At 43.6% G+C, this 25,045-nt stretch overlaps 1 protein-coding gene across 7 annotated transcripts in view; it reads left to right on the plus strand.

Annotated features, from left to right (window-relative positions):
* The first annotated feature begins 2,561 nt into the window (after window positions 1-2,561).
* The window catches only part of C2H7orf25 (chromosome 2 C7orf25 homolog), a 35,346-nt gene continuing 12,862 nt past the window's right edge, over window positions 2,562-25,045 (plus strand). Inside the window, exons 1-3 of one of the 7 annotated variants that reach the window (XM_073332830.2) lie at window positions 2,593-3,828; window positions 7,417-7,466; window positions 8,224-15,640. In XM_073332830.2, the coding sequence (XP_073188931.1) occupies window positions 8,240-9,508 (1,269 nt within the window). In that variant the 5' untranslated portion in view covers window positions 2,593-3,828; window positions 7,417-7,466; window positions 8,224-8,239 and the 3' untranslated portion in view covers window positions 9,509-15,640. Of the gene's footprint in view, window positions 3,829-4,784; window positions 7,467-8,223; window positions 15,641-25,045 lie in introns of those variants that run through there. The other 6 variants (XM_073332827.2, XR_013635375.1, XM_078851694.1 and 3 more) reach the window with 6 other exon arrangements.

Here is a 25,045-nt window from a genome sequence, read left to right on the forward strand (position 1 = left end):
GGGAGGACATGACAGGGCTCAGGAGAGGGAGTATGCTAGCAGCAGCTGCTGTCTCAACTTGCTGATCTACTTAAAAAGACAATGAACTTAGAGTGGGGTCAGCGTACTTAAAGGGACAATGCACAGCTCTCTCTCTCACACACACAGGGTGTGTATGTCTCTGCCATGCTGTCTCCCCTCCATTTGTGCTGCCTTGTAGAGTGTGAGACTACATTAATAACAATGTGTTAACCCTTGGGGGCTCAGCTGTTCTAGTTTGTCATTTAGCAGGAAGGCATTCCCTGGGAAATATCCCACCCTCTGACTTCACCACCTCAACCAAGCTTCACAATCATCATTGCTGGGTACAGTATTAAATTGTTTGTTTAAAACTTATTGTTTGTGTGTGTGTGTATATATATATATATATATGTCTTTTGTCTGGTGAAAAAAATGTCCCTGGAACCTAACTACCCCCCTCCCCCACATTTACATTAATTCTTATGGGGAAATGGGATTAGCTTAACATTGTTTTGCTTAAAGTCACATTTTTCAGGAACATAACTACAACGTTAAGCGAGGAGTTACTGTACAGGGAAGGTAAGTGAGCCATAACTTGCTTTGGGGTTGATTTACTATTACCTTGCACCTTGTGTGACCATTTGTAGTGATGTAAATGATGATGCAAGGCACAGAGTAGCAGTGAATTTGGTCCATTAATCATATGATCCATTATATTTATCAGGTTGTCTGGAGTGGCTCACGAGTGTAAGTGCCCTGTTTTTGAGAATCTGTCCAGGAGGCAGCTCCTGGGGATCTCTGGCTTCAGTTTAGAGTCTCTGGTCCTTTAGGATTCAAACAGCCAGAAAGATGGGAATTTTTCATATGGTTTTGTTTTATTTCCTTCATTCAGCTTCCACGCCCCCAGAATAAGCTTCATAGATCATAGCATTTTCTAGGTGTGATAGGGATCATTAACCAATCCTTTGGATTGCAGTGGTCCTTGCCCCATTTTATTTTGACAGTCATTCTGGATGGGTGGGGGAAAGGGACCCAGGCCTGAGTTCACAAGCCCAGAGTAAACATTTTCAAAGTTATAAAGGAAAGCTTAAGTATTTTCTTATAGCATGGAATACAAACATTGCAAGTGAGATTAATGTGTGCAACAACCATGGGCCCCGACTTCTTCTGGTGCTGGTGGGTGCTCAACCCTGCTCTGACCCCGGCCCCACCCTGACTCCACCCAGCCCCCATTCCAACCCCTTCCCCAAAGTCCCTCCCCCAACTCCACCCCCTGCCTGCCCCTATTCAACTCCTTCCCCAAAGCCCTGCCCTGCCCCCCCCCCCCGCTCCCCAGAGCTTGCTACAGCTGTTTGGTGGCGGCAAGCGCTGGGAGGAGGAGGTGAGGCGGGGCAGGGAGCTTGGCTGCTGGTGGGTGCAGAACACCCATTAACTTTTCCCCGTGGGTGCTCCAGCCCTGGCGCACCCATGGAGTCGGTGCCTATGGCAACAACTTACAAGCATTTCATAGAGTTGAAATATATTCTTACATAGGCACTGACTCCGTGGGTGCTCCAGGGCAAAAAATTAGCAGGTGCTTAGAAACCCACCGGCAGCTGAGCTCCCCCTGTCCCCAGTGCCTCTCCCCTGCTGGCGGCCCCACCAATCACTTCTCCCCCTCTCTCCCAGAACTTCCTGCCTGTCGCAAACAGCTGTTTTCTTATGGTTTTGTTTTATTTCTTATGGAAGGAGGGGGAGGAGTGGGGACAGGGTGCACTCAGGGGAGGGGGCGGAGCAGGGGTGGGAAGATGTGTGGTGGGGGCAGAGCAGGAGCAGGAAGAGGCTGGGGCTTTGGGGAAGGGATGGAGTGGGGGGCAGAGCAGGGGCAGGAAGAGGCAGGGGCTTGGGGAAGGGGTGGTGTGGGGACGGGACCTGGGGCGGGGGGGAAAGTCGATCACATACACTCCCCCCCGGATAGAGGGGAAGTCAGCGCCTATGCATTCTTATAGGACTAATAGCTATTTTGAACAAAACTAATATATAGGTGTTAATCGTGGTGCAAATTTAAAGTGAGGCTGGAGGCCATGATGGCATCAGGTTGTCAGGTCTTAGCTAATGCCTGCAGCCTGGGGAAGAGGTGGTATTTGGCCTGCCAGTGTCACAATATTGTTTATGCTGACTGAAAGATTTTGATGTGGTTAGGGTGGCCAGGTGTCTGGTTTTCAAGCAGAAAGTCCAGTCGAAAAGGGGACCTGACAGTGTCCGGTCAGATAGACTGACCGGACACCCAAAGTCCAGTAAATGCAGCCGCGGAGGTGCCAAGTCATCACCCACGTCACCCCTATTCATCAGCCAGGGCTGCCTCCTATCTGTCCTGTTGGGTGGCTAGAGTTCCCAGCCCCGGCTCTTCAGGTGAGTCCCTCCAGACCTGAGCAGTGGTGGTGGTGAGGGGGAGTGGAAAGAGGAGTGAAAAGGGGTGGGGAGTCAGGGTGAGGGGTGGGGCTTTGGGGGAAGAGGTGGGGCTTTGGGGGAATAGGCAGGGCAGAGGTGGGAGCTGGGAGGGCAGAGGTGGGGCAGGGGAGGTTCCAGCACTCCTGCTGGAGTGTCTGGTATTTAAATATTACGAAGTTGGCAACCCTAGATGTGGTGCAAATTTAAACTGAGGCTGGAGGCCATGCTGACAGTCAATTAAGAGTGGTTTGGAGTTGGAAAAAAATGATGTAAAACCAGTCTGAAAGATGCAGGAACTCCCCTGGAAGCTGGATCACAGCTGATGTTTAGTATCAGCACAGCATAGACAGCCTCCCTCCCTCTTTCTAAAGAATTTCACAAGGAAAGATACCAAAGATAATACTGCCCTTTATAATAATACTGCCCTTTATTTTAAAGGGTAACAAAAAAAGTTGTTTTGAATTAAGAAAACTATTTTAAGAGCTCCATTTATTCTGATCTGTTTTCCCCCGTACTTTTTGAATGTTGTTTTTAGAGATGGGGAGAATGGCTGGCTGAGAGAGCATGAGCTGAACTAACTTGAAAGGTCGGCAAGATGTGTGGGGGCAGTGATTTGTGATATTCTTCGGCAAGCAGGGGAGCGAGGGGGAATGTCTCACTGAATGCATCCGATGAAGAGAGCTGTAGCTCACGAAAGCTTATGCTCAAATAAATGTTAGTCTCTAAGGTGCCACAAGTCCTCCTTTTCTTTTTGTGGATACGGACTAACACGGCTGCTACTCTGAAATCTGTTGCAGCCTGAGGTACATACCATGTCCTATTCTGGCAAATGCTAAAGCAACTCTTACTATCCAGAGGAGGAGAAAAAATATATCCATTCCCTTCTTGGGAGGTTAGCTTTTAGAGCTATGCAACAAATATGGGTATGAATGGTAGCAGCGGGATAAATTCTCTGTAATACACCCCCCAAGTAAATAAAAAGCCCAGTGTAAGAATGAAGAGGTTTCAGGTTGTCTCTAGAGAAAAGCCCTGGCCTGGATCGCTGGGCGGCGCTGCAGGCGGCCGGGAAGCTGGAGCGTGCCGTAGCCAGGCCGGGTTTTTGCTTAGCTCGCAGAAGGGGAAGGGCCGGAGTGGGCCAGGCCATTGGCTTTCCATGACTGTGTTTAGGGGAAGCAGCTGCTGCTGCACCGGGGGAAGAAGCCTGGCCCGTGCCGCGGGGCTGATCCCCCCCCCCCCCCTCAGGTGTAAGTATCGCCCAGGCTCGGCCGAGGCACGGCGCTCGGGCCGCGGTGGGGGACGCTGAGGAAGGACAGCTCGGTAGGAGCGTGGTGGACTTCAGAGGAAAATCCCGGGCGGGGGAGGACTCCGAGACTAGCCCACGGCTGTAAACTGATCCCGGTAAAGGGGCTGACCATCGGCAGAAAGGCAGAGGGTAGCAGCTGGGTCGGGACACGCCAGTAAACAAGACTCCCTTACTAGAGACACTCCGGGAGCCCGGGCCAAACCCGCTGGGGATCCAAACGCACCGCACGCTGGGGCGGGGGTGGCTGGGCTCGTGTCTTAAAGGCAGGCGGAAGAGCACGTTTAGACAGGTGGATTTGGCTGTGTGGCCTTTCTCGGTGAGCTGCCTAAGCTCCGACATACTTTTAAATGCCCCTGTACGGAGAGCCCCTGCATCAGTGGAGGTTTTGTGCATCGGGGCCAGTTGTACGGAAGAATCACTTGAAGCCCGGGGGGACTCGCTGCTTGGTGCCAATCCCCAGGGCTGGGGAGCGGCGTGGAGCGGGGCGGGGGGGATAAGTAGGGGGCGAGCCCTGGGAAAGGGGAGCGGCTGCTTGGTACGGGAGCAGCGGCCGGGTATTTGACTCATTGTGCCCTGGTTTAAGATGGTGGCTTCGCTTCCTCCCTGCCAGTGCCCATGTGACTTCTCCAGGCGGTGCCCACAGCCAGGAGCCGGAGGTCAGGCCATGGGGGGGGGGGGGTGAGCACGTCCCTCCCCCAACCCTGTGATGTCTGCTTCTGCTCTTGCAGGGCCAGTAGCCGCGGCGGGAGGGGAAGGGGAGGCTTCCAGGGGAAGGTGGTGGGGGCTCAGCGGCGGGTTCTGGGTGCTGGGGGAGTGCGGTGGGGGTCTGGGTGCAGCTAATTGGGGGTCAGTGGTGTGGGGGGCGCAGCGGGTGGGGCTCGTCAGGGTGGGGTTTGAGTGCAGGGAGCTCAGTGGGGGATGGTCTGGGTGCAGGGGTGGTGGGGTCTGCAGGCAGGGGGTCTTTGTGCCTGGGGCTCCAGATGCAGGGGTTGAGGTTCAATGGGGTGGTGTTTGGGTTGTGGGGTTCTGAGTGTACGGGGTGAGGCTTGGCGGGGGCATCTAGGTATGGGAGGTCCGATGCACGGGGGTTTGGCGAATGGGGGAGCAGCTCCCTGCACAGTGACCCCTCCCCTTGTAGCTGAGGAGCGATGAGGGCAGGAAACAGGGCAGGATTCTGAGCTTTCTGCAGCTGGGGGAGGTTTGTGGGGGTAAGTCTGCCACAGCCCCAGCAACTCCTTGCAGGGGAAGAGGAAGTTCCAGCCTCCAGCCCAGCTGATCCCAGCTCAGGGTAGGAGCCACTGGTTGAGGTGTCCCCAGCCCTGCAGTGATTTACCTCTCTGGCTGCTGTGGATGTCTGAGAAAACGTACCTGCGCAGCTAGGGAGTGGCGTGTGACTGCCCTTGCAGTTTCCCTGTCAGAAAGTCATATTTCTGCAGGGAAACAAAGAAATCTGTGCGGGACATAAATTCTGCACACACGCAGTGGCGCAGAATTCCCCCAGGAGTATACGGCTCTGGTTGTTCTTCATTTCTGCCATGTTGCACGTTGGTGCAACCTTACCACTGACGACGATGTGATTATTTGTGTGCATTTAATTTTTCCTGTTATGAATTGTGTGGTGATATCAAAACATATAGCCAACACATTTATTGCAAAACTGAGTGTATGCGTCAGTTTTACGTACAGGTGCAAATGATGCCTTGGGAGACTGGGAATCAATAAAAAAGTCAGATTATTTTAACGTAAACTCTGGAGTGCTGTTGTGAAGTGTCTGGGTTTTGTGATATGCAGCACTGAAGAACTGTTTTTTCAGATATGGCCGGAGGAAGCATCAGGCTAAAGGGGCAGCAGGAAAGAAGACTCATTTAGAAATGAAAAGAGAACATTGAGAGTGATGTGAGGAGATTAAATTTGATTTGATAGGCAATAGGGAGCCGATGAAGGTACTTCAGGAGTTTCTAAATGCTGTCTTAGTGATGGGAGAGAGAGATTGTTTTGCTATTTTCTTTATTTTTTGTGATGAACTGCCTGAAGAGATTGAGTTGGTCATGTGAATCCTAGAATATCAGGGTTGGAAGGGACCTCAGGAGGTCATCTAGTCCAACCCCCTGCTCAAAGCAGGACCAATCCCCAACTAAACCATCCCAGCCAGGGCTTTGTCAAGCCTGACCTTAAAAATATCTAAGGAAGGAGATTCCACCGCCACCCTAGGTAACGCATTCCAGTGTTTCACCACCCTCCTAGTGAAAAAGTTTTTCATAATATCCAACCTAAACCTCCCCCACTGCAACTTGAGACCATTACTCCTCGTTCTGTCATCTGCTACCATGTAGAACAGTCTAGATCCATCCTCTTTGGAACCCCCTTTCAGATAGTTGAAAGCAGCTATCAAATCCCCCCTCATTCTTCTCTTCCGCAGACTAAACAATCCCAGTTCCTCAGCCTCTCCTCATAACTCATGTGTTCCAGTCCCCTAATCATTTTTGTTGCCCTCCACTGGACTCTTTCCAATTTTTCCACATCCTTCTTGTAGTGTGGGGCCCAAAACTGGACACAGGACTCCAGATGAGGCCTCACCAATGTCGAATACAGGGGAACGATCACGTCCCTCGATCTGTTGGCAATGCCCCTACTTATACATCCCAAAATGCCATTGGCCTTCTTGGCAACAAGGGCACACTGTTGACTCCTATCCAGCTTCTCATCCACTGTAACCCCTAGGTCCTTTTCTGCAGAACTGCTGCCTAGCCATTTGGTCCCTAGTTTGTAGCGGTGCATTGGATTCTTCCGTCCTAAGTGCAGGACTCTGCACTTGTCCTTGTTGAACCTCATCAGATTTCTTTTGGCCCAATCCTCTAATTTGTCTAGGTCCCTCTGTATCCTATCCCTACCCTCCAGCGTATCTACCTCTCCTCCCAGTTTAGTGTCATCTACAAACTTGCTGAGGGTGCAATCCACACCATCCTCCACACCATTAATGAAGATATTGAACAAAACCCTTGGGGCACTCCACTTGATACCAGCTGCCAATTAGACATGGAGCCATTGATCACTACACGTTGAGCCTGATGATCTAGCCAGCTTTCTATCTATCTTGTAGTCCATTCATCTAGCCCATACTTCTTTTAACTTGCTGGCAAGAATACTGTGGGAGACCGTGTCAAAAGCTTTGCTAAAGTCAAGGAATAACACAACCACTGCTTTCCCCTCATCCACAGAACCAGTTATCTCATCATAGAAGGCAATTAGGTTAGTCAGGCATGACTTGCCCTTGGTGAATCCATGCTGACTGTTCCTGATCACTTTCCTCTCCTCAGAGTGCTTCAAAATTGATTCCTTGTGAAGACGATGATGATGGATTGAATAAGGATTTTTGTGCTTGGAAGATTTTGGTGATATTGGGTAGAGAGAGTTGTAAGTAAGGTTTCAACTGCATATGGGCTTAAAGATTCCACAAATCTGGGCTCAGAACCTGCATTAGCAGATTCATATTCAGGGGAGTGCCTAGTTCCTGTGTCTGGTTCCAGCTGCCTCTGTCATCAACACCTGATTCTCTTCAACTAGTGTGCATCTAACCTGGTCTGAAAATGGTAGGGGGTATGTATGTGTATAACCCTATGGTAAATACAAAAACTACTTGCAATAATATATGATGCTCTGGTTGGTTTTTTTTTTTTTTCCAGAAGTCTTCCCATATTAAGTAACTGATCCTTTCCACACCGTGATGAAGTAGGTAAATAATATTATACCCATTATACTGATGGGGGGAGCGTGGGTTGGTGGGGAATGACATGCCTAATGCCACACAAATAATCTGTTATAGAGCCAATTTATCATACAGGAGTTCCTGGATCCTAGGCCTATAGTCAGTCCACTGTACTACACACCTTCTTGTAATCTGAAACTCTCTCTGTAATTAAAGGTCAGCCAGGCAACAGTCTTCTAGGTTTACTCGCTTAATTAGCAACAGTTCTACAACGTAACTAGATAGGAGGTTGTCTGTCTTTAAAAATGGTAAAGCACAATGAGCTCCCAGGGTGCAGTATAAGCAATTAAAAATAATCATTAGAACTACAGTGTGTAAACTTAGGGAGAGGGTGGAGCCTTAAGAGCACAATGCAGCTTGTATAAATCTGATTGTTTGAATAAGGTTAGAAGTGAGGGCTCAGTTTTTCAGAAGTGGTTGGGGGGGATGTTGGACAGTTGAAGAACCCCAAATCGTGGAAGACACCTTTTTAAAGGCCTGGATTTTTCTGAAAACGCTAAGTACTCATCTGCAGAAAATCGGGCCCCATCAAATCATTAGTCACTTTTCTGAAGAGCTTGGCCAAGGTGTTACAGTTTCTAATGCCCAAGCTACATAACTATGGTAGTCATTGCACAAAATCCAGTGCAAAGCTCTGATGTATGGTATTGGAAAAGCTTCTTTCTATATTGTCTTTGTCATTGAACTTGTAGTAATGATCATCTCTCTTGCTTTCATCTGATAGAAATAATGTTGTCAACATGTCTGTGCCGTCATTGCTTTGTGAGAGAATCGCTGTGGCTAAGGAATTAATGAAGAGAGCAGAATCCCTTTCCAGATCACAGAAAGGAGGTATAGAAGGTGGAGCAAAGCTATGCAGCAAATTGAAGGCTGAGCTGAAATTCTTGCACAGGGTGGAGGCGGGGAAGGTGGCTATTAAGGAGTCCCATTTGCAGAGTACCAATCTCACACACCTCCGAGCCATAATTGAGTCAGCAGAGAACCTGGAGGAGGTCGTCAGTGTCCTTCATGTCTTTGCTTATGAAGACTGCTTTGGAGAAAAGCAAACGCTAGTGGTAGATGTTGTTGCAAATGGTGGCCACACTTGGGTGAAAGCAATTGGTCGAAAAGCTGAAGCTCTTCACAATATTTGGCTGGGCCGGGGCCAGTATGGCGACAAAAGCATCATTGAGCAGGCAGAGGACTTCCTGCAAGCAAGCCGTCAGCAACCAGTGCAATACAGCAACCCCCATATTATCTTTGCTTTTTATAATAGTGTGTCCAGTCCTATGGCAGAGAGGCTGAAAGAGATGGGCATATCCGTGCGGGGAGATGTAGTTGCTGTTAACTCTTTGGCAGAGCACTTGACTGAAGAGGGACACCTAAGTGCCAGCGAATCTGATGAAGAAAGCTCTGAGCTCCTGCAGGTGACCAGAGTAGACCGGGAGAATTTAGTAGCCAGCATTGCTTTTCCTACAGAGATCAAAGTAGATGTGTGCAATAGGGTTAACTTGGACATCACTACTTTAATTACATATGTCTCTTCCCTTAGCTATGGTGGCTGCCACTTTATCTTTAAGGAGAAAGTGTTAACGGAGCAGGCAGCACAGGAAAGGAAGGAGAGAGTCCTGCCTCAGTTGGAGGATTTCATGAAGGGCAAGGAGCTGTTCGCTTGTGAATCTGCAGTCAAAGATTTTCAGTCAATCTTAGAAACTCTAGGAGGACCTGGGGAGAAAGATCGAGCCATCTCTCTCATGAAAAGAATTAATGTGGTGCCAGACCAGCCCTCTGACCGTGCCTTAAGACTAGTGGCTAGTTCAAAAATCAATAGCCGCTCTCTAGCCATCTTTGGGACAGGAGACACTTTAAAAGCCATCACGATGACCGCAAACAGCGGTTTTGTTAGGGCAGCAGCTAACCAAGGGGTTAAGTTTAGCGTGCTTATCCATCAGCCAAGGGCACTGACCGAAAGCAAAGAGTCTGTTGCCACACCTTTACCAAAGAACTGCGCAGCCGATAGTGGGCTCTGACTAAGCCATCTAATTAATTACAGTCATTAAAATAACTGTTTAAACGTGCTGCAGTGGAGACAGTTCAAGAAAGAGAACTCTCAAAACAATAAATTTTTTCTTTTTGTGTGCCAGAGCCAGATACATGTGGTAACTTACCTTCAAATGAAAAATTCAAGAAAAGAAGAAAATCTGTACATCATTCAGAATAGTAATGTAATGGATAAAGAAATATAGGTGAAAACACGTAAATCCTCTGTATGTGGAATTTTTGGTCTTAACCAAATAAGGTATACAGTAATTTATTCATTGAGATAACTGCATTTCAGTGGAAAATGTTAACTGTGTTCTACCTTATTAAAAAGTTCCGTTAGAAACTCAAGCCAAGCGTGCTTCTATTCTATCTGTGCGCTGTGACGTTCTCATCCCCTTTTGAGGGACTACAGTTTTTAAAAAGGATTGTTAAATCACCTCTGCAAAACTTAAACAAATAGGGTAAGTAAAAGGGCAATTTGATTTCTTTCATTTGTTGGATGAAGTGAACTACTAGAAAAACATGCACCATGTTAAACATGTGCAGTACACTAAGGAATGATTGTACTATACCAACTGATCACGTGTACAAATGCCAATGCCCAGATCCTCAAAGGTATTTGATTTCAATAGGAGTTAGGTGCCTAAATACCTTTTGAGCACCTGGGTCTAAGTCTTTCACTTCTTTTGGTTTTAAAAAGTGTATATCTGTCCGGAGTTTAGTACAGAAGACTGACTTAGGAGTTTTGGCTATAGCTTAACTTCCAGGGAAAAAACTGAAATTGGAGTTTCATTGGCATTTTCACTTTTTATTAATGTGCCAGGGCTTGCGTGGGGGTGCCTCTGGCAACCTGACACTGTAGCTGCACTGAGGAAATTCTCCCCCTTCTCCTTGTGGGCTGTTTACATTTCCTATATGCTGCTGAAGCAGGGGGCAGAATCTCTTCCAGTGTTCCACAGAATGTGATGTTGGTGTTCCAGCAGACAGAGCTCTCTTGTATTGAGCCACCCCGGAACCAATGTCCAAGCAGAGTGCTAAGGAGCACTCTATTGCTGAAGGTTCAGAGCCAGATTCTTGGATCCTGCTGTATTTCCTTTTGTTGTTCAGCAGCCCAAAGGGAGTAGAAATCTCCCTTAGGTCCCCTGTTGCGGGTGGGCGGGGAATAATGCTGATTTGGAGAAATAGGGTTAGTAGGTAGCTGCTGCTGATTACTCATTCCATAACAGCAGAGGCTGTTTCAGTGGTGGCTGATGCCGTCACTGTCCAGACACTGTAAAGTGGAGAATTTAAAAAATCCATTTTATTTATTCTTCTGTCATATCAAAAAGGGAACACTTATATAACTCATTTCAAATGTTAATATTGTTTAGATGTTTGTCACATCACAGCACTATCTGTCTATGATTAGTATTTTGTTCATCATGGAAAATGAATGAATGCCAGAGTGAAAAATGGAGTACTGAGCAATACATTTTATCAAGATGGCTAGAAAGTATCTGTTGAATATTTTGTACAGTTGTTGAAAAGGTATCTTTATCCATGCCACTTGTAGTTCAAATGAAGGGCATTCCTTTATGTTTGGCTGTCCAAGGGCAATGCTTGATACATTGTTGGGGGGGAAAGGGAATCTGCAACACTCACTTTACCTTTAGAGAGAGAAATATATGCAGACTACATGAGGGTGAAAAAAATGGGAAAGCATGTGACACATAGGTACTAGCTATGGATTTCTGGTCAACAGTTTGTCCTGCACCTTTGCAGTTAAACAGTGTTCAGCTACACCTGTTGCTTTTCCCTCTAATCAGTGAGGTAATTCTTGTAGTATAGACAAGGCCAGTGAAATTTGCATATGTTTGTGCTACTTACATATCTTCTGTGAAATGCTACTGTTCTATAAATAGGGAGTTAGAGAGAGGTCCTTTACATTCCTATTGTTGGGTGTCCCCATTCTGGAAGACAGGAGCAATTTTTCTTTCACCCTCCGATTATAGAAAGGGCAGCTCAAACCCCATTGAGTTTTCAGTAGAACATAGGAATAAGCATAGCAGTTCAGACCAGTGGACCATAACATCCTTTATCCAGCCAGTACCAGAATGTGCAAGACACCTCACAGTGAACAGTGTGTGAAATAAGCAGTCCATATGGGAAGTTTTTCTTAGCCCAGTCACACAGTGGCTAGCTTGTACAGGTGTATGAAGGTTTATCACTCTTCTGTTTTGTAATTTCCTGTCTGATATGGGTATGGTTGTTCTATATTAATATAACTGTAATTCTTCATTCAGGCTCAATAAGTTCTTGGCTTCAAGTATGTCATGTCAGTGAGTTGTGTAGCATAATTATTCATTCTGAGTTTAAAAATAAGATCCCTTTATTCGTTTTAAACTTGCTGCTTTTCAGTTTCATTGATTGTCCCGATTGATTTTTGTTGTGAGACCTGGTAAACAGGAGTGCACAACTTTGTGCCCTTCATTATTTTCGCCCTGAGAACTGGACTTCCCCACTTTTTCTCCCCAACCTATTTAGTCACCTCTAAAACAAAAATCCCTTCCTCTTGGGGGACCATTCACCCCATGCAATAGGATAATCATTCAGTCTGGACTGTGCTTTGCAGTTTGTTGTAGAGCTGGTCTGGCCAACCTTGTGTAATGTGTAAATCTTCTGTTTCCAGGCCTTAGTGTATGGTACCATCATGGGGTGGTTTTATCCATTTCAAACCAAAGCACTTTTCCCAATTTTTTTTTAAAAAACACTCTAATTTTGTTACTGTTTGAATTACTTGCACATTGCCTGCCAACAACCAATTTTCCATCAGTCCTATGTCTGATACATGAAGAAGGTGCCAAAGGAGCTCTAGAAATGCCCCCAGGACATTGAGCTACCTGCATCTTCCAGTCCTTTTATTACTTAATATGTATCCATGTTGATGTGGTGCCTTAAAAATGTGACTTGAGACTGTCACCCCATTTCAACGTGAGCAATTTTCTGGTTTGCTGGTAAAACAAAAAATGCATTTGTCATGGGGGAAAAGCATGGTATTCCAAGGCAGACTCTGGAATCCTGTATTAGCTGTGTTTGGAGCTGAAATACATTAGTACAGAGCACCAAGTATTACCTTTGTATCTTCCATCCAAGCATCTCAAAGTGATTTACATGTATGCATAAAGGCTCACAACATCCAGGCTGGGATACCTAAGTAATAATATTCCAATTTTACAGCTGGGTCTCGGAGGCATGGAGACATTAAATGAAGGTCACTCAGCAAATGAGTTGGTAGAGCTGGGAGTAGACCCCCACCTCCTATCCCACAGATCTGAATTTTCTGACCTACTCTGAGCACTCAACAGAACCTAGAAAACAGCATGAAAACTTCTTATTTGTTTCACCAGAAATCCATTTTTCATGAGGCCTATTAACCCTAATCTGTTCAGCTAAGAAGTGTTAGTTATTCTTAAAACATTCCATTCTGCCTTGCTTTTTTTTCTGGGAGCACTATGGGTGCATATTGTTTTGTTTGACTGTAAGGTCCCTGAGGGGAGAGCTAGTGTCTTTGTCCTATACAGCACCAAACCTGCTGTCTGTAATCAACTAGTAATAATTTGGGGATCAGTTCCAGCTCACAAAATATACCCAAAGTATTAAGGGGGACACCAGCAGGGTATTTGGATTATATATTTACTGTTCCTGTTTCTAATAACCGTTTATAACTTCACATCTGAAATCTCTTCCAGGACTAATTTCCCCTTCTCTATTCCTATTTGTTTTTGTTGCTTAACTTGCACATCAGCTGGTAAAATTCCTGATGTTTATTTACCTTTAAGTGTGACAATACAAGAACAATGAAAGCCCCAAAGACAATTTTTCACGTTACCATCACAATTGGCAATAACAAGCACTCTTGCAGGTAGAGTGCTTAAGGAATGAAGGGACAAGGAGAGTAAGCTATCTTCTTTAGCCCGTATTGGTCAGAAAGGTAAAGCAGTGTGAGGAAGTTTATTCTACAGCTGTACAGTAACCAGTCTGTGGATAAACAGAAGGCTCCAAGCCACTGTTCCTGCACTAAAAATGCAGTTACAACATTAGAAAAAAAATCCAAACTTTTCATGAGTGAGAATGTGGTGCAGGGAAGTGGATTCGGAGTCACTGCTGGAGCCTGTATGAAGGCTTTCTCTCTCACTCACATTCACACCCTACCTGCATCCCAAGATTTGCACATAGGTTTATGCAGAGATTAACAGTTAGTGGGGTGTGTTACGAAATACTATTGTGATAATAGATAGAAAATCTCCCTCACACCTTCTGCAGTTTTAGCAGAAAACAGGCTGCCATTTGCAACAATAACACTGTACATGATGGTAATGCCATTCTATGTATTTAGTTAAGATTATTACAGCAAGGGGGATAGCACACTCCGGAGAGACTGCCACTAGTAATGCAGAAGGTAAGGGGGAAAGTTGCTACAGTATAACTGGTACATGTCAGCAGCGATCTTCTAACCTGTCCCAGATAAATAAATTATAAACAGGCATAGATTGGCAGTTTCTTGAAACCCAACCAATTGTTGCTAATTTTCTACAAATTGTACCTGCTAAAACTATAGCAAGTTTTATTTTGTCATCCCATCAACTGGAATTTTTCTTCATTGAAGCCAAAGCTGGCAGCAGGGGTTGGTCACATCTTCTGTCAGGATTAATTTTGCAATTTATTCTAAAGGCAAAAACAAAGGTATGAATGAGAAAAAGTTCTGATGAATTATGGAGTATAGAGACCAAGCCCGTAGCCACTCCCCAGTAGGAGTCACTATTTCACAATTAATATCCTTGTTCTTTACCAAGGACTTCACAAAGTGCTGTATGTACAACACTACTGAAATGGAGCCACCTCTGGGAAAAGGAGATAGGGGAAATGTCCTGGGTTGTGTGACCAAGTCAAGTATGTGTATTTCTGAAAAGTACCATGGGGCCTTCAATAGGCACAAGGTTGTCCTATGCCCTTAGAGGATCTCATCTACAATACATCTTTCCTTCAGTAAAATGACTGGTAATCAATTTAGCTGCCTCAGCAGGATGAAGGGTTGAGTTGACCTTGCTGGGGTTTGAACCTATGAGTCCAGTGAGTCTAGGTATTTCATCCTTTCGGGGTAGAGAAGTCAGTTGGTAGTTAGCAGAGAAATCATCGTTTCCAATGAAAGATTCAGCATCTTCCTATGTGTGGTTTCACTATAGCTCTGTGTTATGGGGCCTGTTTTAGGGCAAGAGGTAACAGCTCTCTTTCACCGACCCAGAGCTGCCAGGTGGTAGGGGGCTTGGAGCTGTTGCTGCTAGTAGGAAGCTGGAGTTCTGATGTCAATAAATCTCACCCTGAGCAGACAGAAGAGGTGTTCACCATGGACACAGCGAGCAAGGGGATATAGGACACAGCAGTTTGCATTACATCATGCATAATAACTTCAACGGGCCAAAAGGGCAAATGGGGGGGAGCTGTCAGTAGTATTTCACCTTGGGTGCTTCAGCCTGCAAGACTATGTATTTACTAGGGAATGTGGGATCCATAATTCTTCCTCGGTGGCAGCAAGGGTGGAGGCAGTAGTGTAAACTTAGCTCTGGTGGTTTTACTCCCATGTCACCGAGCCAGGTGAGATTGCTCACTTGTCAAAAAAGCTGACTTCTGTCTCTGCTACAGCCTCCAGCTCTGCTTCCATTATTGCAACTGTACTAGTGGTGGTTTCTACTTTCCTAGCTGAGACAAGACACTGGACTAGCTGTCAGTGAATTAGAGAAGGGGACGTAGGAATAATAAGGCAGTAGCTCTTATTGGGTAAGACAGAATGAGCAACATGACCAATAATAAAGGAATAGAGAAATCCAAATCCACTATATTCTGAGCCAACATGTGGAGGGGTTCAAAATCGGGCAGAAATATATCGGCACAGAGGGGGAAGCAGTGGCTTCCCAACATACTCCTCCTCTCCTCCTGACCCCACTGAAGGCCCTGTGGACATCTGGTCCCACCAGTGCAGCAAAGATGGAGGGGCTTTTGTGGGGAAAAGAAGAGGAGAAGATAAAGGGTGAGTAAAAGTCAGAATTAACTTACTGGGAGGTTCTGTGCATGGCTCTCTGGTTGGTTTTGTGCTTGGTTCTTTGGTTGGTTCCATGCTTGGCTCTTTGGTGGACTCTGTGCTTAGCTCTCTGTTGGGCTCTGAGCTTGGTTCCACGCTGGGCTCTCCACTTCCTTCCCCTTTGGGCTCTCCAGTAGTCTCCGTGCTTGATTCCATGCTTGGCTTTATGCTCGGCTCCATGCTTGGGTCCCCAGACACAGGGGTAATTGATGTCTCTGGAAAAACAAAATTGACATGAATGGGTGTCATGGGTGTTCAGCATCTTTGAAAATAAGGCTACTTGTCTCGGTGCCTAATATAGATTTAGATGCCTACCCATAAGCAACCACATTTGAAAACTTTGCTGAGAGGCTCCAGGTCAAGCTTGCCCAGAGGAGACAACTGTGGCAGTTGGAGGAGGAAAGATCATGCACCAAATTCATCCTTGAATTTGAATCCTTGCATTGAAATTAACGGAGTTTTACCAGAGACTAATTTGGCTCTATGCCACTAACATAACAAAAATCCTGAGACTGTATTTTCCTTCAGGCCTTGGAACCTATCCTGTGAGTCTATAATGGGTTTGATTTACCTTGTGGTTTTATCGGATCAGCTAGAAACACAGCCAGTAGAACTGAAAGGATCAACATCTTTCTCAGCATGGTTGACTTGGTGCCTTATGTGAAGTGCAAGTGTCAGGAAGCAAGAGGGAAGTTTGCAGTGGCCAGTGGAAAGGGAGTTCAGGTTCTATTTAAAACAATCCCCTGGCCTCCGCCCACTCTAGAATCTTCCCAGAAACAGGACATTGCAAAATAAAATGTCCGGACAGCACGCTCAGAGTTGGGATTTGGGTTTGTCAAGGGCTGTACCATTCTCATTAATCAGTTCCCGCACACTGCCATGGAGAGAGATGACCTTAAACACAAGCTGTGGAAGAAAATTCCAGACTGTTGGGAGTGGCATGGTCATGGAAAAAGCCATAACAAGCTGTAGCAAAACCAATAATGATTTCACCAACTTTGCTTCTGGCATTGTTGGTTTCCCAAGACAAATAAAGCGGTTTCTGTTGAGGTTATTTTAAAATCCTGGTATGACTCTTGACAAATAGAAACTGCTTTGGGGTAGGTGAAAAGCGCAAAGGGTCACTAAAACCTGTTGTACATTTTTTTTTTTCAGTATTGTAAGACAATTAATTATAGTGTAAGAGTGGTGATGTTTTGGTCAAGGCTGGGATGGGCATTTCATGCTAAATCCTTCTTGTCAGTCATTTATAACTTAAACACGGATCCCTCTGGGCTGAAATTTCTCATACTTTGTCTCAGCCCAAAGCTAAATGTTTTTGGAAAGTTTGAACAAACATCAGCCAGATCCTCAGGTGTGAGGCTGCTCTTTTGCACTTCCACATTGGTGGAATATGACCATAAAGCTGGTGTAACTGACTCTCAGAGGACCATCCCTAATGCAAAGGGGAATCCTCTGGTGGCACAGAGCTGGCTTGCCTTCTGTGGCATTCTCCCATCCCTACTTACAGCATAGAGAACATAACCAGAGGAAAGGTTTAAGATACGTATGTGCTGAGGCAAATCTTCAGCTTCAGTATTGGCCCTTTGGCCAATGTAAATTAGAATAGCATAAAATCTGGTCCTATACAGTCGGCTGTTTCTGAGATAATGTTACTGTGGGCCTGATTCTGACAGTACAGTGGTGTAAATCATGGGTAACTTAATCTGTAAAATCAGTGTAAGGCAGTTCAGAATCATGCTCCTTCATTTAAGAATGTTCTTATCTTTGTACTTCTGAATCCCATTCCTAAATATTGCATCAACTTAGTTTCTCTGTGCTGGTTTTATTTCAAGTTGCTGCCACCTCTAGGGTTTGCCTTAGACAGTGTTCTTCTAATCGGGGGTTTCTGTGGTGCAACACAGACTTTTTTTTTAAATATATATATATAATTTAGCTTGAGATGAAAAAGAACTGATGTCCATTAACATCTACAACTATGAAGCTACTGCTATAGGCTTCTCTGACTTTACTAGGTTCAGTGTCAGCATCAGTTTGATTGAATTCACATACCTATTTTTAAAATCCCACATGAAGAAACTAGGGCTGTCAATCACAGTTAACTCATGCAATTAACTAAAAAAATTAATTACAATTAAAAAAATGTATCTCGATTAATCACACTGTTAAACAATAGAATACCAATTGAAATTTATTAAATACTTTTTGGTGTGTTTCTACATTTTTCAAATATTTTGATTACAGCACAGAATATAAAGTGTACAGTGCTCACTTTATATTATTTTATTACAAATATTTGCTCTGTAAAAATGATAAACAAAAGAAATAGTATTTTGCAGTTCACCTCATAGAAGTACTATAGTGCAATCTCTTTTTTAATTGTGAAAGTCCAATTTATAAATGTAGATTTTTTTTTGTTACAAAACTGCCCTCAAAAATAAAACAATGTAAAACTTTAGAGCCTACAAGTCCACTCAGTCCTACTTTTTTGTTCAGCCAATTGCTAAGACAAACAAGTTTATTTATATTTAGGGGAAATAATGCTATCCCCTTATTTACAATATCACCTGAAAGTGAGAACACGTTCCCATAGCACTTTTGTTGTCAGCATTGCAAGTTATTTACATGCCGGATATGCTGAACATTCGTATTCTCCTTCATGCTTTGGCCATCATTCCTCAAGACATGCTTTCATGCTGATGACACTCTTAAAAAAATAATGCATTAATTAAATTTGTGACCGAACTCCTTGGGGGAGAGTTATATGTTTCTTGCTCTCTGTTTTAACTGCAGTCTGCCATATATTTCATGTTATAGCAGCCTCGGATGATGACCCAGCATGTTTATTTTAAAAACATTTTCACAGCAGATTTGACAAAATGCGAAGAAGGTACCAATGTGAGATTTCTAAAGATAGCTACAGTACTCAACCCAAGGTTTAAGAATCTGAAGTGCCTTCCAAAATCTGAGAGGGACGAGGTTTGGAGCATGCTTTCAGACATCTTAAAAGAGCAATACTTTGATGCGGAAACTACAGAACCCAAAGCACCAAAAAAAAAATAAAAAAAAATCAACCTTTGCCTGGTGGTATCTGACTCAGATGATGAAAATGAACATGAGTCAGTCCGCACTGTTTTGGATCGTTATTGAGCAGAACCCATCATCAGCATGGATGCATGTCCTCTGGAATAGTGATTGAAGCATGAAGGGGCATATGGATCTTTAGCGCATGTGGCATGTAAATATCTTGCAACACCGGCTATAACGGTGCCATGGGTATGTTTGTTCTCTCTTTCAGGTAACATTGTAAACAAGAAGAAGGCAGCATTATCTCCTGCACATGTAAACAAACTTGTTTGTCTGAGCAGTTGGCTGAACAAGAAGTAGGACTGAGTGGACTTGTAGGCTCTAAAGTTTGACTGTTTTATTTTTGAATGCAGTTTTTTTGTGCATAATTCTACATTTGTAAGTTTAACTTTCATGATAAAGAGATTGTATTAAGTGAGTTGAAAAATACTATTTTATTTTTACAGTTCAAATATTTATAAAATAAAATATAAATATAAAGTGAGCACTGTGCACTTTGTTTTCTGGGTTGAAATTGAAATGAATATATTTGAAAATGTGGAAAACATCCAAAAATATTTAAATAAATGGTATTCTGTTACTGTTTTACAATATTCAGTTATTGTTTTACAGTGCAGTTAATTGTGATTAATTTTTTTAATCATGTGATTAATTGTGATAATTTTTTTTATTACTTGACAGTCCTAGTAGAAACCTAAGCCTTGATGTTTAATATCTCTCTTTAAAATTGTGAAGGAATTTTATTGGCTGATGAAGATTCTGGCTGTATGGAATATCAGTATAACACACAGGTCAGAAATAGATAATTGACTCTAATTAGTGTGGATGTGACTCCTCAAAAAATTTAGCCTAGCTGTTTGTTGTTTTTCCTTAGAAATGTATTCACAATGCATAACTGTCTTTATGGGTGTGATGTACCCAGAATTACAATCCAGACTAATGAGTAGCTGTGTGACAACCCCCCTCTCCCCCATTGCAGGGGCATGCACAAGAAAGAAAGGGGCATGTCTCCCCCGCCCCCATAATCAGGGGCACAGAACTCCTCCAGCCCTGGGGCCGTGGGGCGGGGGAAGGAAGAGCGAGCGAGCCCCTATTGGGCTGGGGGCAGAAGGGGAGGAGGGGTGAGGTGGAGGGAAGGAAGAGCAAACTCCTGCTGGGGGAAGGAGACACAATCAGTTAAATTTTTGTGCATGCCCTTGCTTGCCTTCTAACGTGGGCTACTCTTTACAATGCTTTGCTGCTGTATCTTCCATCTTGGATGCTCACAAACAGTTTCCAGCATGCAAGTCACTCCCATGTGTGTGTGTACACACTGCAGTCTGCCATTCACACATAGGCTCTTACCAGCCTGAATTATACTTCAGATTTTTTCTCCCCAGAAATGTCTGTCCTATACTACCCAGCCCTATCCTCAACAATACAAATTTATATAGGTCTGTTGTTTCATCAATGGAAATAATGTGTACACATCTTGTTACCCCAGATAGAGTTTCCCAAACTCTTCAATTTAAACAGACTGGATTAGGTAAAACAATAAAACAAGTTTATTAACTACAAAGAGAGATTTTAAGTGAATACAAGTACTGAGGCATAAAAGTCAGAAATGGTTACAAGAAAAATAAAGATAAAACAGAACTAATGCCTAACTTAACAAACTGTGTTAAATTCAAAGTAAAGTTTTTTTCACCACATGCTCTCAATACTCTTACTGGCCAAACTTCTTAGGCCAGGACCCCTTACTCTGCGTGCTGGCTGCTTCCTTTGTCCCTTCTTGTGCAGTGAATCGAGAGAGAGAGAGAGGAGAAGGACTGTCTTGGGATGTCTGCCCCTTCTTTTTATACTCCTTGTCCCTCCCTTTGAGAAGCATTTCCATCTGGGAGTAAAGGCGACAGGTGGTCTGTGTGGAAGGGAATGCCATGCTGTTTCTTTGCTAAAATGTAGCTTCTTTTTACCCATTTCCCTTTTCCTGTCAAAGAATGGTCACTTAGAAAGCAATGGTCTTGTTTACACCTGGCTGAGGCATTAGCTTGCCCTTTGTCTCCTTTCCTGCTTGATGACTCTGATATTGCTTAAATGCAAATTAAGCAGAACACACATTGTTTTGTTTGAGACAGACCTGTTTTCCAACTTCTGTTTGGGCAGGGCTGTGGTTTGGAACATGTGTTAACACCACCATACAGTAGCATCTGATAACTTCACATACAATGTGGCCACGCATATTTTATGAGGACAATAATGACCAGCAAATTGAGTTTTCAAATAGTAGCTCACAAGGCACACTTTGTACAAAGATTATTACACTAGAGGACATGGGTATATTCTGTCAAAATGGGGTGATGGGAACACAATGTATTCAGTCCTAAAATGGAATATGATACAGAAAGACCCATTCATCTACAGTGACTTATAAATGTTAGTACACCTTGCCCGGCACTGTCATTCCACTCCCTCTTGAATCCCAAGGTCAGTCTCTCTACAATTCTGAGTAGAGTCTCTCTCTCTCGTATGGGGAATTAATTGAAACACTTCAGGAAACAGAATGTGGGACAATTATTCACAGGATACACTGAGCAGAATCTCACATTCAGTACTAGTGAGATGTTCTCTTGCCTGCTGTCCTAGGATGTCCTAGGAGTGTCATAATCTACAGTAAGTGCATATAGGAGTGAGTGTGGCAGTATGGAATAGAGTTCCTTCATACTCATACTTCATAGAGTGCACCTCAGAATTTCATTTATCTGGGTATTGTCCAACAACAGCTATGTCAACCAGAATGCTCTCACCATGACTTGGGTCAGTCTTCCTGGAAATACATGAATAGCTGGAGCCTTACAGTGGGAGACTTGAAGAGCTTGATCTGTTGAAGTTTATCAAAAAGAAGATTGAGGGGTGAGTTGATTACAATGTGTAAGTACCTTCATGAGGAAAAGATACCAGGTTCTAAAGGGTTCATTAACTTAGAGGAGAAAGGCATAACAAGAACCAATGGCTGGAAGTTAAATCCAGACAAATTCAAATTAGAAATAAAGCACAATTTTTTTAAGAGTGAGAGTGAATAGCCATTGGAATAAACTACCAAAGGATGTGGTAGATTCTCCATTGATTGATATCAAATATGAATTAAAGACTGGCTGCTTCTCTGGGGGATATCCTGTAGTTGAACACAAGTTATTGGGCTTCATACAGGGGTAACTGGGTGAAATTTAATGGCATGTGATATATAGGAGGTCAGACTTAGAGCTGGCCAGGAAAACACATTTCAGTTCTGTGATAATTTGAGAATTTTCAGATAATTTTCCATCTTAGATTAGGACAAAAAGCCAAAAACTTGAAAATGTTTGCAGAATTGCAATTTTAAAATACTTCATTTTGGAAACAGGAAACCCTAATTATCTCTGTTTGAGGCCCAGGAGGCAAGGTTCAGTCTTGGGCCAGTGACACCTTTTTTATATATAAAAGGATGCTGGCTTTACAGTCTACCACCTTGTGGTTCTGCTGAGGTAGAAAAGCAGATTTATGCCCTGGTTTCCCAGGTTTCTAATAGGACACATGATTTTTAACCTGACATTATGCCTTTAATATATCAAAATGGCCTTTTATTCCTGAAAACTTCAAAATATCTAACAGAGAATCCCATAATGGTTGTTGAGCAGTGAAATGAGCTGATGGCCACCACATGTTCAGGCTGATTGCAGTTCAGTCGAGCAGTATCAAGGAATAGTTGTAAAAAATGATTTACTGAAGCAGACAGCAAGCCACTCTCTAAGGACCAGGAGAAACAGTTCTGACTTTTGGTCCTGGCAGTATTAGTTTGGAAACTTGCCTAGGAGGCCATTTGAGAAATTAGTAAATCAGGAGACTCACATTTGAGATCCATTAGGTTGCACAACATAGAATGCAAACCTGTCTTTAAACCACCCACCGCAGCAGCAAGGACCAGATTTTCTAGAAAGGTGAGGTAAACATGGGATGAGAAGATCTCATTCCTCCCTTGTGAAATGAGGATAGTTTGTCTGCCCCAGGCATCTACTGCAGAGGTAACTATTAAGACTCTGTGAAAGGGGTTTGTGTTGATTGCCTCACAGGTGCTTTAGCTAAGGTCAGATTTCATCCTTTTTGGATTTGTTAATTTTTGTACAGCACCCAAAGAAAATACAAAGTGCTACACAAATGTGAAAATGATCATTTTCTTACGTTATCAATGCCAGCTTTGGACATACAGGCCAGATCTGTGCTGTATTTAAAAAACCCAGTCTTCTCCATAAATAAGGAGATGAGACCATCTTTCCTTTTAAATTAGAGGTTGAACAATGTGGGCCTCTTACCCTTACTTTCCTTAAGATTAGCCACAGCAAAGGAAGGTGATCTAGTTACATCCAAAGAAAACTGAATTTGGATCCACTGGTGTCATTCAAGTAGTCCTTACTCATGAAAGCAGCCTCATTGACTTTAATGGGGATACTTGCATAAGTTGAATGTGTAGGCTCCCCCAGCACCTTTGTTTGAGTAATGTTCACATTGGAGCTTGAAGATACCTTTAATATCTGTCTGACATATAGACATCTGAAGCCACCTTTTCTCCCTTAATTTTATTCATAATTAGTTTCTGATGGCTCTCAACTGTTTTCCATATAATTTATTGTTATTAAAATAATACCTAGAGGCCCCCATCAGGAATTAAGACCCCAGCATGCTAAGAACTGTACAAACATACAGTGAAAAGCCAGTCCCTGCTCCAAAGATCTTGCAGCTTTTAAAATAACCTTTTCTATGATTTCAAACATTAGAATGAATACTTCACAGTCCCAAATTTTACCAAGAAAGAGAGACATTTTGCCACCCTTACTCACGTTGAGTAGTGTCTACAGCTGGTAAGAAAATGTTTTATTTTCTTTTTTTCCATAACAACCAGTGAGTTCTTAGCCTTCAGCAGAGACCAGGCATTAATAATCTAAAGAATCCAATATTTACAGTAGCTCTATTAAGTTCACCAGTGTTTTCAGAGTAAGGTACTACTTAATGTGAGCAAGGGTGGCAGAATCTGGCCCTCACTGGTTTTGATAGATTTAACATTTTCCCTAGGGTTTGTGTCCTTTTAAAAAATATTTCTTTTGACATGTTTGATAATATATAACATATACACATGACCAATGAGACAAGTATTTCATGAAATTGCCTCTAGGCACTTTGACGTGGTCTGACTTACACAAGAAAATGTCAACTTACTTTTTATCCAGCCTCAGTTAAATCAGGTTGTTACAGACCAATGTGATAGAAAACAATAAGCAGATACATTTTTACCATTTGGGGGTGGGATGGCAAACTCTTTTTTTCCCTCCAACTTCTGTCTACTGTGATCCACAGCACTACAAGACATGAAGGTTGGCATTTTAAAACTATTTGGGTGATCAAATCCCTATGGGAAAATTAATGGGAATTGAGCATTCAGATCTTGTAGGTCGCTTTGAAAAATCTCAGAAAGATTACATTTTTATTTAATACCCTCTTCACTAGACTTCAGGTCTAGCTGCCTAGGATTAAGCTGCTTGCCCATTTATCCCCTCCTCTGAGCAGTTGTGGGGAAGGGCAGGGAATAGAGAGTAAATGGGCAAAGCCTTGGCTCCACACCCCCTACTTGATGGCTCTCTTCAACTTCCCATGCCTTTCTCCACTCAAGTCTGTAGAGCTATTTCTCTTCTCTTGTTCTCCATTAGTTAGGATACATGGAGCCCTCCTGAATTTCCAGAGTGGTGGCTTGAAGGCTCTGCCCTTTCTGGATCCTTTATAAATGACTAGGATGCCTTTCTCTTCTCTAGGATCTTTCAGGGTAGCTGGTTGGTCCACTCTCAAATTACCTATGCTAATGTCATCTGGATGGTACATGGCTTGGCTGCTCCCCAGATGTAGAACAGCAGGCTCCCAGAATGCGCCACTGGCCTGTGGTAGGGTCCTAGCCCTTTGAAGATTTTTCCTGACCTTGTTGTTAACCTTTTCTTTTCTTCTTATCTAACTTGCTCCCTTTACACTCATCCTTAAGACAGGAACGTCAAGAAGTGTGAGTGTCTCTTTAACAGCAGGGTATGATGGGGCCCTAATCAACATATAAGAGAGAGTATTACTAGAAGGCACTCACTCAGGTGAAAGTCCTGTTGGAGAAAGGTACTCAATGAACATAGGGCTTAGTTAGGGAAAACAAGTTCTTCTGGTGTACGGTTTGTGGCTAATTTTTTCTTTATTACATTTGTTTTATTTGACTATTAATACCCTGGGATATTTATAATTTTTAAACACCTTGCACCTGTGTATTTTATGCTGAGTTCCA

This window comes from Lepidochelys kempii, chromosome 2 (assembly GCF_965140285.1).
Source record: "Lepidochelys kempii isolate rLepKem1 chromosome 2, rLepKem1.hap1, whole genome shotgun sequence".
Taxonomy (NCBI): Eukaryota; Metazoa; Chordata; order Testudines; family Cheloniidae; genus Lepidochelys; species Lepidochelys kempii.